At 35.2% G+C, this 12467-nt stretch overlaps 3 protein-coding genes across 3 annotated transcripts in view; 1 reads left to right on the forward strand and 2 right to left on the reverse strand.

Annotated features, from left to right (window-relative positions):
- The first annotated feature begins 524 nt into the window (after positions 1–524).
- mrto4 (MRT4 homolog, ribosome maturation factor) lies at positions 525–5526 on the forward strand. Its single transcript, XM_067387089.1, has 8 exons — positions 525–603; positions 886–944; positions 1226–1329; positions 1935–2016; positions 3024–3091; positions 4172–4323; positions 4580–4656; positions 4914–5526. Exons 1-8 carry the CDS (start codon positions 576–578, stop codon positions 5070–5072), a joined length of 729 nt encoding a protein of 242 aa, XP_067243190.1. The 5' UTR covers positions 525–575; the 3' UTR covers positions 5073–5526.
- Positions 5527–5545: 19 nt separating this feature from the next.
- On the reverse strand, positions 5546–9630 carry LOC137020949 (aflatoxin B1 aldehyde reductase member 4-like). Its single transcript, XM_067387088.1, has 7 exons — positions 9287–9630; positions 8163–8350; positions 7845–7949; positions 7598–7694; positions 6063–6162; positions 5788–5917; positions 5546–5709 (listed from the first exon to the last, which is right to left on the reverse strand). Exons 1-7 carry the CDS (start codon positions 9567–9569, stop codon positions 5548–5550), a joined length of 1065 nt encoding a protein of 354 aa, XP_067243189.1. The 5' UTR covers positions 9570–9630; the 3' UTR covers positions 5546–5547.
- Positions 9631–11730: 2100 nt separating this feature from the next.
- The window catches only part of LOC137020951 (aflatoxin B1 aldehyde reductase member 2-like), a 3521-nt gene continuing 2784 nt past the window's right edge, over positions 11731–12467 (reverse strand). Inside the window, exons 6-7 of the mRNA XM_067387091.1 lie at positions 12259–12388; positions 11731–12180 (exon numbers count right to left, since the gene is read on the reverse strand). Coding sequence (XP_067243192.1) covers positions 12019–12180; positions 12259–12388 — 292 coding nt within the window. The 3' untranslated portion in view covers positions 11731–12018. The remainder of the gene's footprint in view (positions 12181–12258; positions 12389–12467) is intronic.

Below are 12467 nucleotides of genomic sequence, written 5' to 3' on the forward strand. Positions count from 1 at the left end.
AAAGGTTTATGTTTCATTTAATTCACTTAGAGAGACAGAGGATATTGCCCTATAAAAATACTTAAGTGCAAAATTCTCAGAATAATATTTAAGTATAGTAATTAAGTGCAATTACTTTAGTACACCCTTGACTGTTTAATTTGTTTATTTAGCCTATAGATATGTAGTTTTTTTGACTTGCATTTTATGTGTTTATTGACAAAATAAGGTGTTTTCTACTGTGCATAATGTCAAATACTGTAAAAACTATGAGCTTTAAAGTGTTAAAACCTTTATAAAAATAAACTTAACGCAGTGTAGACTATCTTCATACTAATATAAGTGCATCATCATAAGAAATAATTTATTCTATGTCATACAGTAGTGTCTTCTAATAATATCACAGCTGTGCTGAGCCTCCTCCTGGTTTACAATAGAAAAAATTTCCTTTTTTCCTAATTTACAAAGATTCCCTCCAATGATCTCATTAATATTCATGAGTGTACCAGCGCACACCACTAGGCGGCGGTGTGATTCCTCACTGTTTCTCAAGCGCTCTGAGTTCATCAGGCGAAGAAGAAAACAACGTGAGAGCCATGCCGAAATCCAAGAGAGACAAGAAAGGTATTAATTTAATGTTTTAGTATGTTTTATCACTTACTATTACTCAACTTTACGCGACATACATTAAAATTAATCGAGCTTTTAGTTCGAGGTGTGGTTAAAGAGAGGAATGTGTTTACATTTTAATTGGCACAGTACTAAAATAAAATCATATTTGTTACTTTTTGCTCAAATATGTCAGTGTATGTGTATTAAGCTGTAATATATTTTAGTGTCAGGTTATTGAAGCAGGTGGCTGTTCGAGTGTGTTAATGTTACTATCGTTTATCTCACCTTTAACAGTTTCTTTAACCAAAACAACCAAAAAGGGATTGGAATCCAAACAAAACCTGATTGAAGAGGTTAGTATGACTTTTTATGAATATTTTGGGTGATACTACTAACACTACTACAAGCATGTACCATGGTAACACCATGGTATTCGTTGGGAGCACTGGAGCTGAAACCAGATGATCATGTTCTCCAGCATGATTTGAGATGTTTCAGCTTTAATGGGAGCAAGAAAATCTGACTGTTAAGAGTCACATCTATAATGCCACTCATCTGCTTCCAGTTTGTGTTAGTGTTATAAAGCTATAGCTTTATGATTTGAAAATAATTTTTTCATTTTTCACTTTATCAGCTGCGGAAATGTGCAGACATCTACAGATACGTGTTCGTGTTCTCAGTAGAGAACATGAGAAACAACAAACTGAAAGACATCAGGACGGCCTGGAAACACAGCCGGTACACACACACACACACACACACACACACACACACACACACACACACACACACACACACACACACACACACACACACACGTTTGATCACTATGTTATTGAGACTTCCACTGATTTTATATCAGGTTAATGATATTTTCTATTGCCTAACCCAATACCTTCCCATCACAGAAACGTGCAAAACACTAGATTGAAATAAAAACATGTTTTGCCAATTTCATAAGCCTTTTTAACTAGTCGATTGTCATAATATGTGGAGGACATTTGGCCCTCACAGGTATATCTAAACCTGTACACACACAAACACACACTCTTCATGCTTTATTTTAAAATTGATTAATGTTCAGTTCAATTCACATTTATTTGTAAAGTGCTTTTCACGATACATATCGTTTCAAAGCAGCTTTACAGAGAATGCATGTCAACATTACAATTTAAAGAATGCAGTTAGCTAATAATGTAATAATTTAGGCAATTACTGTTAGCAGTTTAACTGAAGGTAGAAGCAATGAGCTCCTGGAAAAAAGAACTACATATTAACAATAATTAGGAGGATATATAGAAATTTGGGAATGTGCAATATTGAATTTGGGTTTTGCATTTCAGGTTCTTCTTCGGTAAGAACAAAGTCATGATGATTGCGCTGGGTAAAGGACCGACAGACGAATACAAAGATAATCTGCATAAAGTACGTCAGTGCATTTAATCTACAGTAGTGGATCAAAACCTTTAAACAAAGTTGTCCTAAAACCTTCTTCTTAGGACATTTTAGTTCTTATGACAACTTTTTTGATCCATTTCAAATGTTGACTATTATTTTATTTAAATGCTACATGATGATTGTTTGCACACATTTTATGAACTTTTTATTAAAGGATTAGTTCACTTTCAAATAAAATTTCATGATAATTTACTCACCCCCATGTCATCCAAGATGTTCATGTCTTTCTTTCTTCAGTTGAAAAGAAATTAAGGATTTTGATGACAACATTCCTGTATTTTTCTCCTTATAGTGGACTTCAATGGCCTCCAAACGGTTGAAGGTCAAAATTACAGTTTCACTGCTGCTTCAAAGGGCTTTAAATGATACCAGACGAGAAATAAGGGTCTTATCTAGAGAAACACAAATGATCGCCTTGCACATGCTTCCGCTTTCCATATTCTTCAAAACGCTTGCGCTGTATGTCCTACACCTTCTCTATTCTACTTACGAAACGAACGCGGTGCCAGTTTAGTTTTATGTAAGTAGAATAGGGAAGGCGTAGGAAGTACAGCGTAAGCTTTTTGAAGAATACGGAAAGTGGAAGCACATACAAGGCAATCATTTGTGTTTATAAAACATATACAGTTGTATTTTTTTTTTAGAAAATGAGCGATCGTTTCACTAGACAAGACCCTTATTCCTCGTCTGGTATCATTTAAAGCCCTTTGAAGCTGCAGTGAAACTGTCATTTTGACCTTCAACCATTTGTGCTCCAGTGAAGTCCACTGTAAGGAGAATAATCCTGGAATGTTTTCATCAAAAACCTTCATTTCTTTTCGACTGAAGAAAGAAAGACCTGAACATCTTGGATGACATGGGGGTGAATAAATTATCAGGAAGTTTTTATTTGAAAGTGAACTAATCCTTTAACTACACTGGCTTACTCTGGCTAATATACATAATATATTTCAATGTTCTGGTTTGTTTTACAGCTGAGCAGGTTCCTCAGAGGTGAAGTCGGTGTTTTGTTCACAAACAAAACCAAAGATGAGGTGCAAGAGTGAGTAATGAACTTCAGACACCAGTTAATATGCTTTGATAATCTTAAATGAAACTTAGTGTTTTATCATAATTCAAGAAATTTGTGCATTAACTGCTCCTTAAAGGATTAGTTCACTTCAGAATTAAAATTTCCTGATAATTTATTCACCCCCATGTCATCCAAGATGTTCATGTCTTTCCTTTTTCAGTTGAAAAGAAATTAAGGTTTTTGAGGAAAACATTCCAGGATTTTTCTCCATATAGTGGACTTTCAGCGCAGCTTCAAAGAGCTCTACATGATCCCAGATGAGGAATAAGAGTCTGATCTAGTGAAACCATCACTCATTTTTTAAAATAAATAAAATTTATAAACCACTTTTTAACCAAAAATGCTCATCTTGCACTGCTCTGTGATGTGCCACGCATTATGCAATCACGTTGGAAAGGTCACGCGTGATGTAGGCGGAAGTACCGCGGTAGGGCGAAAAACGTTCTCCTCCAACTTCAAAATCGTCCGAAATCGTTTTACATTTTTTTGTAAAGGCCGTTTGACTTGATCTTTGCATGTTTGCTTTGTACACACTGGATCGGCACTTCCACCCATGTCACGAGTGACCTTTTCAACATGATTACGTAATGCGTGGCGCATCGCAGAGCAGTGCTAGATGAGCATTTGTGATTAAAAAGTATATATATATATATATATAATATTTTTTTTTTTTAGAAAATGAGCGATGGTTTCTCTTGATAAGACCCTTATTCCTCGTCTGGGATCATGTAGAGCTCTTCAACCAACACCTGCTTCAACCACTATAAGGAGAAAAATCCTGGAATGTTTTCCTCAAAAACCTAAATTTCTTTTCGACTGAAGAAAGAAAGACATAAACATCTTGAATGACAATTATCAGGAAATTGTAATCCTTAAGTGAAATAATCCTTTAATTAATTCAAAACTAGATGGACTGATATACTAGCTAGCAATAACTTATATAACTTTGCTATTGATATTGTTAACTTATATCAATAACTTTGCATGTTTGGTTGTTCCTCCTTAAATAGTTTCCAAAATCTACCAACATCCTGTTTTTCTTCCGCTCAGATATTTCAGTAACTTTAAAGAGGTGGATTACGCTCGAGCGGGAAACGTAGCAACCATGGCAGTGACGCTGGATGAGGGTCCGCTGGAGCAGTTTCCACACTCAATGGAGCCTCAGCTCAGACAGCTGGGCCTCCCTACGGCTCTGAAGAAAGGTAAACCACTGAGACTAGTACACAAACGAGTTTTTAAGCTGATTGTTGGAGTGTGTACGGTAAAAAAAGGCATTCATATGAGGTATTCTTTGACAAATTCATACTCTTATTGCAATGTTTTTTTGTAAAACAAGACAGAATGCATTAATATAAAATATATCTGCATATTAAATGGTCTATTTTCAGTAGAGTGTAAATGTATTTGAAATTATATTGGACAAAAAGTAGCATGCACATAATATCAATCCATCTGCAGGTGTGGTGACACTGATAAAGGATTTTGAAGTGTGTAAAGACGGAGACACGCTCACACCCGAACAGGCTCGAATTCTGGTGAGTTTGTATCACTAATACACTCCAGAAAATCCTATTCTTAAAGGTGCAATATGTTATTTTTTTAATGCAAAATTAATAAATTAGAATTGTGAGAGAGAAACTCGGAATTGCAAGAAAAAAAGTCACAATTATCTTATTTTCCATGGCAGAAACAAGCTTCCTAATGTTCTAAACTACTTGGGATTTTCAAAGGTGTTCAATCTTGAATTTTTAATATTATTCTAAAACTATATATTTGTGGCCTTTCAAATCAGAAACTCTTTGGAATCGAGATGGCGGAATTCAAATTGTCGATTAAGTGCATGTGGAATTCTGAATCCGGGGACTTTGAGAAGCTAACGGACGGTGACGAGGATGTGACCAGGAAAGAAGATGCAGATGAAGACTCAGAGGAAGGAGAAGGGAGCGAATAAAACCTGGACTCAGGCAGTGGACTTTTTTGCTATGAACATTTTGTGTTGATCCAACATAAACCCGTAAAATGTTTTTATTGAGTGTTCTTTCAGTCATCTGCACAGTTTAGTTTGTATCGTCATCTACAATGTTCAAAAATCCACAAATACAAGGTTCTGTATGACTGTACTGAACAGAGAGAACAGGTGATCTGTGTTATTCTTACTGTTAAATATAAGTTATTTTAGCAAATGTCTGGCAAGAAGAAAACAAAACACAGTGATCCATCAAGATGCCACTATTGCATTCATTTTATTGCATTCTCATGTAAACGTGGGGAAAATGTAATTAAGTGTTGGTGAGTTTGATTTTGTCATTGTGTTTATTAGGAAGCAGAAGTCTGGTCCAACTCAACTTATCACTGTTTTGTCACTTGACTGTAGAAAAATAAATCAGGCTTCATATTATCATTTCTCTCTAATTGTCACGGGCTGTCTAGCGGAAGTAATTGGGACACTCGTGGGCCACTAAATCCCAGGCGTGTTTGAAAGCGTCCACGACTTCCTGTTTCAGTGGACCTTCTGCTGCTGCCGTCAGGTTCTCACGCAGCTGCTCCATGGTGGACATCCCGATAATGACCCCGTCACCCTGATCCCCCTGTAACCACACATCAGGTGTATTACAACAATGCAAAGTATCAAAATGTGCATTATATCTTTTCAAGATGTCTCCCACCTTCAGATGAGAGTGATGGTACATCCAGCGAATAGCGGCTGATGTGAGAGTGGGTTTCTCTGAGCCGTACGCTGCTTCCAGAGCTTTCTGTACACCATCTATGCCTTGGAAGTTACTTTCCTTCCAGTATCTGAAATACACGTCATGCCACATTGATCGCTTATAATAGTTGTAAAGTCTTTATCTCCAACTAATTACATCTAGAGCTCATACAGGATTAAAAAATGAATCACTGTTGTGAGAATCATACTCGGTGAATTATGATATTAATGCACCTGTCCCTGTAAGCACCAGCCCAACTGTTCCCGAAGAATCGACCCTCAGGTTGAGCGCCGTCTTTATCTTCATAGTGATATTTCCCAGTGAGGAGCCCGCCTGTGAGAGGAGCACATTCAAACGTGCTTGAGATAAAATATGAGACGTGTGAAGAAAATGCATAAGAGTGATATTTCCCTTGATTTTACTTGAGATCCATATATTTTATATTACAAATGATGCAAAAAGTGCAAAAACCATAAAAAGCTTGCTAAGAAAATGTACATAAAACTAAAGAGTTGATCTAATCTCATTCCAAAAATGTTTAAAATGTCATTTACATTTCAGAATATATGGTGATTTTAGAGCTTAGTGATAGAAATTAAATGTGTTGGTTAAAAAAACCCAAAACAATAAAATAAATACTGTATACCAAGGCTGCATTTATTTGATTAAAAAGTAATATTGGGATATATTATTACAATTTAAAATAACTTTTATATTTTAAAATATTTCAAAATGTAATTTATTTCTGTGATGCAAAGCTGAATTTTGAGTGTTACATGATCCTTCAGAAATCATTCTAATATGCTGATTTGCTGCTCAAGAAACATTTCTGATTATTATCAATGTTGAAAACAGTTGTGTTCAGGATTCTTTAATGAATGTAAAGTTCAAAAGAACAGAATTTATCTGAAATAGAAAGCTTTTGTAATATTACACTACCATTCAAAGGTTTGGGGTCAGTAAGAATTTGTATCTATTTTGTTTTTTAAGAAAATTAAAGAAATTAATACTTTTATTCAGCAAGGATGCGTTAAATTGATCAAAAGTGACAAAGACATTTATAATGTCACAAAAGATTCTATTTAAAAAAAATGCTGTTCTTTTGAACTTTCTATTCATCAAATAATCCTTAAATAATTTGTACTCAACATAGATAATAATCATAAATGTTTCTTGAGCAGCAAATCAGCATATTAGAATGATTTCTGAAGGATCATGTGACACTGAAGACTGGAGGAATGATGCAAAAAAATTCAGCTTTGCATCACAGAAATAAATTACATTTTACAATATATTCACATAGAAAACAGTTATTTTAAGCTGTAATAATATTTCACAGTATTACAGTTTTTTTTTGGTATTTTTAATCAAATAAATGCAGCCTTGGTGAGCAGAAGAGACTTCTTTTAAAAACAGTAAAATCTTACCAATCCCAAACTATTGAACGGCAATGTAAGACACATACAAATATATACACAGTATATCATGGATGGATGGATGGATGGATGGATGGATGGATGGATGGATGGATGGATGGATGGATGGATGGATGGATGGATGGATGGATGGATGGATGGATGGATGGATGGATGGATGGATGGATGGATGGATGGATGGATGGATGGATGGATGGATGGATGGATGGATGGATAGATAGATAGATAGATAGATAGATAGATGTGATGTATGTTGACTTTTGGTCTATTGTTCATTAGGAACTGATTTATGGTGTTTGCATGTACATTTAAAACAATATTGAACACATTACCTGCCAGGGGATTGTATGCATAGAAGCGGATGCCAAAGTATCTTAAACACGGCAGTAGCTCAGTCTCCACTTGTCGTGTGGTTGCATTATACATTCCCTTCAGGAGAAAACATCAACGCTGATCAAAACTCTCCATTAATTCTTAAGTAATTCAGCTATTGAGAAAGTAGAATTTCATTTAAGATCTTAAGTTGGTTTCATACTAGTCCTTATATATAGACTGACATAAATCCATCCATCCACTTACTTGATATACAGTAGGAAGAACCCAGTTATTGTGTTTGCAGATGCTGCAGATTTCTGCCACTTCCCATGATGCATAGTTTGATAAGCCCAGCTCCTTGAATTTCCCCTAAACATCAACAAACAGCTGAGTTTAATAAAGACAGTATGTCTGTGTGATGTTGAGTTGCGTAAATCTGACGGCTTTTGTTTTCTAAAAACAAAAAATCTGTGTCAGACAGCCATAAACGATCAATAACTCACCTGACTGTCAGACATTTATCAAAGCACACAAAGTCTAAAGCTCTTTAGCTCTTTTGTGTGTCTGCAGCTCATAACCCACCTGCTGATGGAGCTCGTTGCAGGCCTCCAGTGTGTGCTGAACGGGGTTCTGGTGGTCCGGCGCATGCAGGTAGAAGATGTCCACACACTGTCTGCGCAGCCTCTTCAGGGACGTGTCCAGCTGACTCCGCACACTTTCTGGTTTGAGCGTTTTTCCCTCCCAGGGGTTTGCTTTAGTCGCGATTCGAACTGATAAACACACACTGAACATGATTAAAAATATACTCCCCTTTTAGACTTCACTGTGATTATACAGGACAAATAATATATCATTTCATATATTATTAATATTATTTAATTACCTTATTTTGCATTTTCTTGTTATTTTTAATCCCTCCAGCAAGTTTTTTCTTGTTTGTTACAGTTTGACATGCTGTTTAATATTAATTGTCTCTGAATTAAAATAATAATAATACAGAAAAATATAATAATTAATTAAAATACTAAATTAATTAAACAATTAATTATCAAAATAAACACGAATAATACATACAAATAAATAAGATAATAATAAATTAATAACAAATGAAAAATATAATTTAATTAAATATTTGATCATTAAAATAAACAATCTTAAATATTAAAATAATATTAAAATATTAAAATAATAATACATTATTTGTGAAAATACTAAATTAATTAAAAAATTAATTATCAAAATAAACACGAATAATACATACAAATAAATAAGATAATAATAAATTAATAACAAATGAAAAATATAATTTAATTAAATATTTGATCATTAAAATAAACAATCTTAAATATTAAAATAATATTAAAATATTAAAATAATAATACATTATTTGTGGTCATCCACGTATTCGATCCATAAAGAAAAAAGCCTATTAATCCTTTATTTTGGGAGTATGCTAAGGTGCAATTTTTTTTATTTAAATTATATATATATATATATATCTATATATATATATATATATATATATATATATATATATATAGATGTATATAGATGTATATATATATATATATATATACACACTTACATACATACACATATATATATATATATATTACAACTAAACATGTCACGTGGATTGTCATGTGATCTACCCACCAGTACATTCATATCTGCAGTGATCACTACATACTAAGAAAGAACTGTACCTGTTTTAGGAAGTTGCATGTCTCCTATGATGGTCTCTGCCTGTCCATCATTGTACATGTATGCAGTGTCCAGCTCATCGTGCCCGCGTTCTAAGAACACCTGCACCAGCTGCGCGCTCATGTGCGCGTCCGCGCGTCCACCAAACGCCATGGAGCCCAGCAAAGTGACGGGGAGTTTGGACTGAGACATGTTGCGGAGTTGTTGAAAGTGTAATGTCTGTTTTTGTATTGAACGAATACTGTGGTGAGCTCCACTCAAGCCTCGTATGGCAGCAAAGTTCATCGTAGTAAAGTTCCTGTAATCTAGGTAGTACTACCAGGGCGAAGGACATGCGTGGACTGAGGGACCGTGGGGAAAGTGCTCGATTTGTGCCTAAACGTAGAGGGCAGTTCAGAGGAATGCCATTGGTCAGCAAAAGGAGGTGGACATTTAGAAGTTCAGAGTTCATTTGCATCATCACTTTAGTAAAAATAACGATGTTGTTTTCCAAAATCACTTACCATGCTTTTAAGCACATGAAAGTCCCATTATAACCTGAAGATGTCAGCAGAATACAAATGACTGGTCAAATGGGTAGTGGACCAAAAACACAAACAAACATTTTCTTTATTGGCTAAACTTATGATTGGGAAAACTATATATATGATTGTTTTTCCACTACTAATAGGTCACATTTTGGCCTTCATTAGTTCATTTTTATAGTCCCCGATGGTGAAAATCAAGTTTTTAATGTTGTTTATATGTCTGTGTGGTGTTTTTAATATGCGTTAAGACAAACCATGTGCAAATTCATAAGTCAACACCATTACTGAGTATTTTCTCTTTAAAACTGCAGTGATCTAAAGGTTTCAAAAACATGGTTTGAAATCGCTTCGTAACCAATCACGTCAACATGCTGGCGGGCTTTTGCATATCATTAACTATGACCGATCTGAAGTAGCAAAGTCGCAAGAGAATGTTATTCTGTATATTTTTCTGTTAATATGGACAATTTGGTAGATTAGCAATAAAGTGGGTGTATGATGTTGTAGATTACGATGTTATGATGAACTATAACCCTTTCTCCACTGACGTTAATGTGTTCAAAGCATTTGTAAGGATATTTAGAAGACAGCTGTCTGACTCACGAACGGGACATGGTTTAGATTACATTAGCAACACATTATTTGAGTTTATAATGTAGTCAAGCAAAAGGCTAATCATATTAATTACTGTTATGTGTCCAAATTTCCATTGTGCAGCGTTTACCTCAGTAAGTTGACAGAGTGATTCTGCACAAGAAATAAATGAATACAGGTTTGACACAACATTAAAGTGAGTAAATAATGATAGAATTTTCATTTTTGGGTGAACTATCCAACTGCAATGTATTTGACTGAATGCATTAATATAAAATATATCTGCATCTTAAATGGTCTATTTTCTGTAGAGTGTAAATGTATTTGAAATTGCATTGGACAAAAATTAGTTTACACTAACATAATATCAATCCATGTGCATGTGTGGTGACACTGATAAAGGATTTTGAAGTGTGTAAAGACGGAGACACACTCACACCCGAAAAGGCTCGAATTCTGGTGAGTTTGTATCACTAATGCACTGTTAGTATCCTATTCTTAAAGGTGCAATTTGTAACTTTTTTTTGCTTCAAAATTAATACATCATCAATCCTTCTTCCAAAACATGTTTTGTCTTACCCTGATTCACTGGGATAAGCCTAGTAAAAGTGTTTATATTTTAGACCTATCGAGATGGTTTTTGTGGGTAATTGCATACATACGTCACTCGCCTATTCGTGTCTCGTCATATCTTAAATAAATAGAGAAAAGTTGCTCTGGCTACTTTGACGTGTGTCTGGTGTAGTGGCAGAGGTTACATGCCACAACAAGTGAGAAAGGTTGACATGGAGCAGCTAAATCTCCAACCTCCGGAGAATAACCCGTTTTAAACAAACGCCGAACAGAGGAGAGTCTGCTGGCGAAAAGAGAACGATACAGAGCTCGTAATAAAACAAGAACCAACATAGGCTTGGCTTTTCAGAGATGGCGAGAACTGAGGGATTTGAAATGTTGTAAAAGTGACGCGGAGATGCGTTTTTATTACTCAACAGGTGATTAAGGTATTTAATTAAACAGATATTTGCCATATTGTAGCTCTATAACAGAGTTCATTGTAAAGCATGATCTATTGTGAAGGTTCATACTCATCCACACAGTCACAGAGAGCCGAAGCACAACCAAAACAATGTTCTTCTGCAAAATTCATGGTTTTGTTTTAACCCCTAGAGGGCCAAAAGTTACGTAGTGTACCTCTACTGAGTATCTTTAAGTTGTATTAAGTTGGACAGTGTTGCTTCTCAATAGTTATTTTTAGATATTTTAGCTGGAAAAACAGGACAAAAAGGCTAAAAACTTCAATTTTGAAATGTATTACTTCGCTGGACAGTTTATTCACAAACATCACCTCTTTATTTGGATTTAAATGCATTTAGAAAAACAACACAATCTTTTCATGTCATTATGGATGCTTGTTTCTGCCATGTAATAAGAAATGAAAGGGGATTGCGAATTTTTAATCTCACAATTCAGACTTTATCAGAATTGTGAGATATGAACTTGGAATTGCAAGGAAAAAAGTCTGAATTGTGAGATTAAAAAGTCACAATTATCTTATTTTCCATGGCGAAAAACAAGCTTCCATATGTCAAAAACTAATTGGGATTTTGGGCTGTCTAGCGGAAGTAATTGGGACACTCGTGGGCCACTAAATCCCAGGCGTGTTTGAAAGCGTCCAGGACTTCCTGTTTCAGTGGACCTTCTGCTGCTGCCGTCAGGTTCTCACGCAGCTGCTCCATGGTGGACATCCCGATAATGACCCCGTCACCCTGATCCCCCTGTAACCACACATCAGGTGTATTACAACAATGCAAAGTATCAAAATGTGCATTATATCTTTTCAAGATGTCTCCCACCTTCAGATGAGAGTGATGGTACATCCAGCGAATAGCGGCTGATGTGAGAGTGGGTTTCTCTGAGCCGTACGCTGCTTCCAGAGCTTTCTGTACACCATCTATGCCTTGGAAGTTACTTTCCTTCCAGTATCTGAAATACACGTCATGCCCCATAAACATGCCACACTGATCACATTTAATAATTGTAAAGTCTTTATCTCAACTAATTA

Source organism: Chanodichthys erythropterus, chromosome 6 (genome assembly GCF_024489055.1).
Source record: "Chanodichthys erythropterus isolate Z2021 chromosome 6, ASM2448905v1, whole genome shotgun sequence".
Lineage (NCBI taxonomy): Eukaryota > Metazoa > Chordata > Actinopteri > Cypriniformes > Xenocyprididae > Chanodichthys > Chanodichthys erythropterus.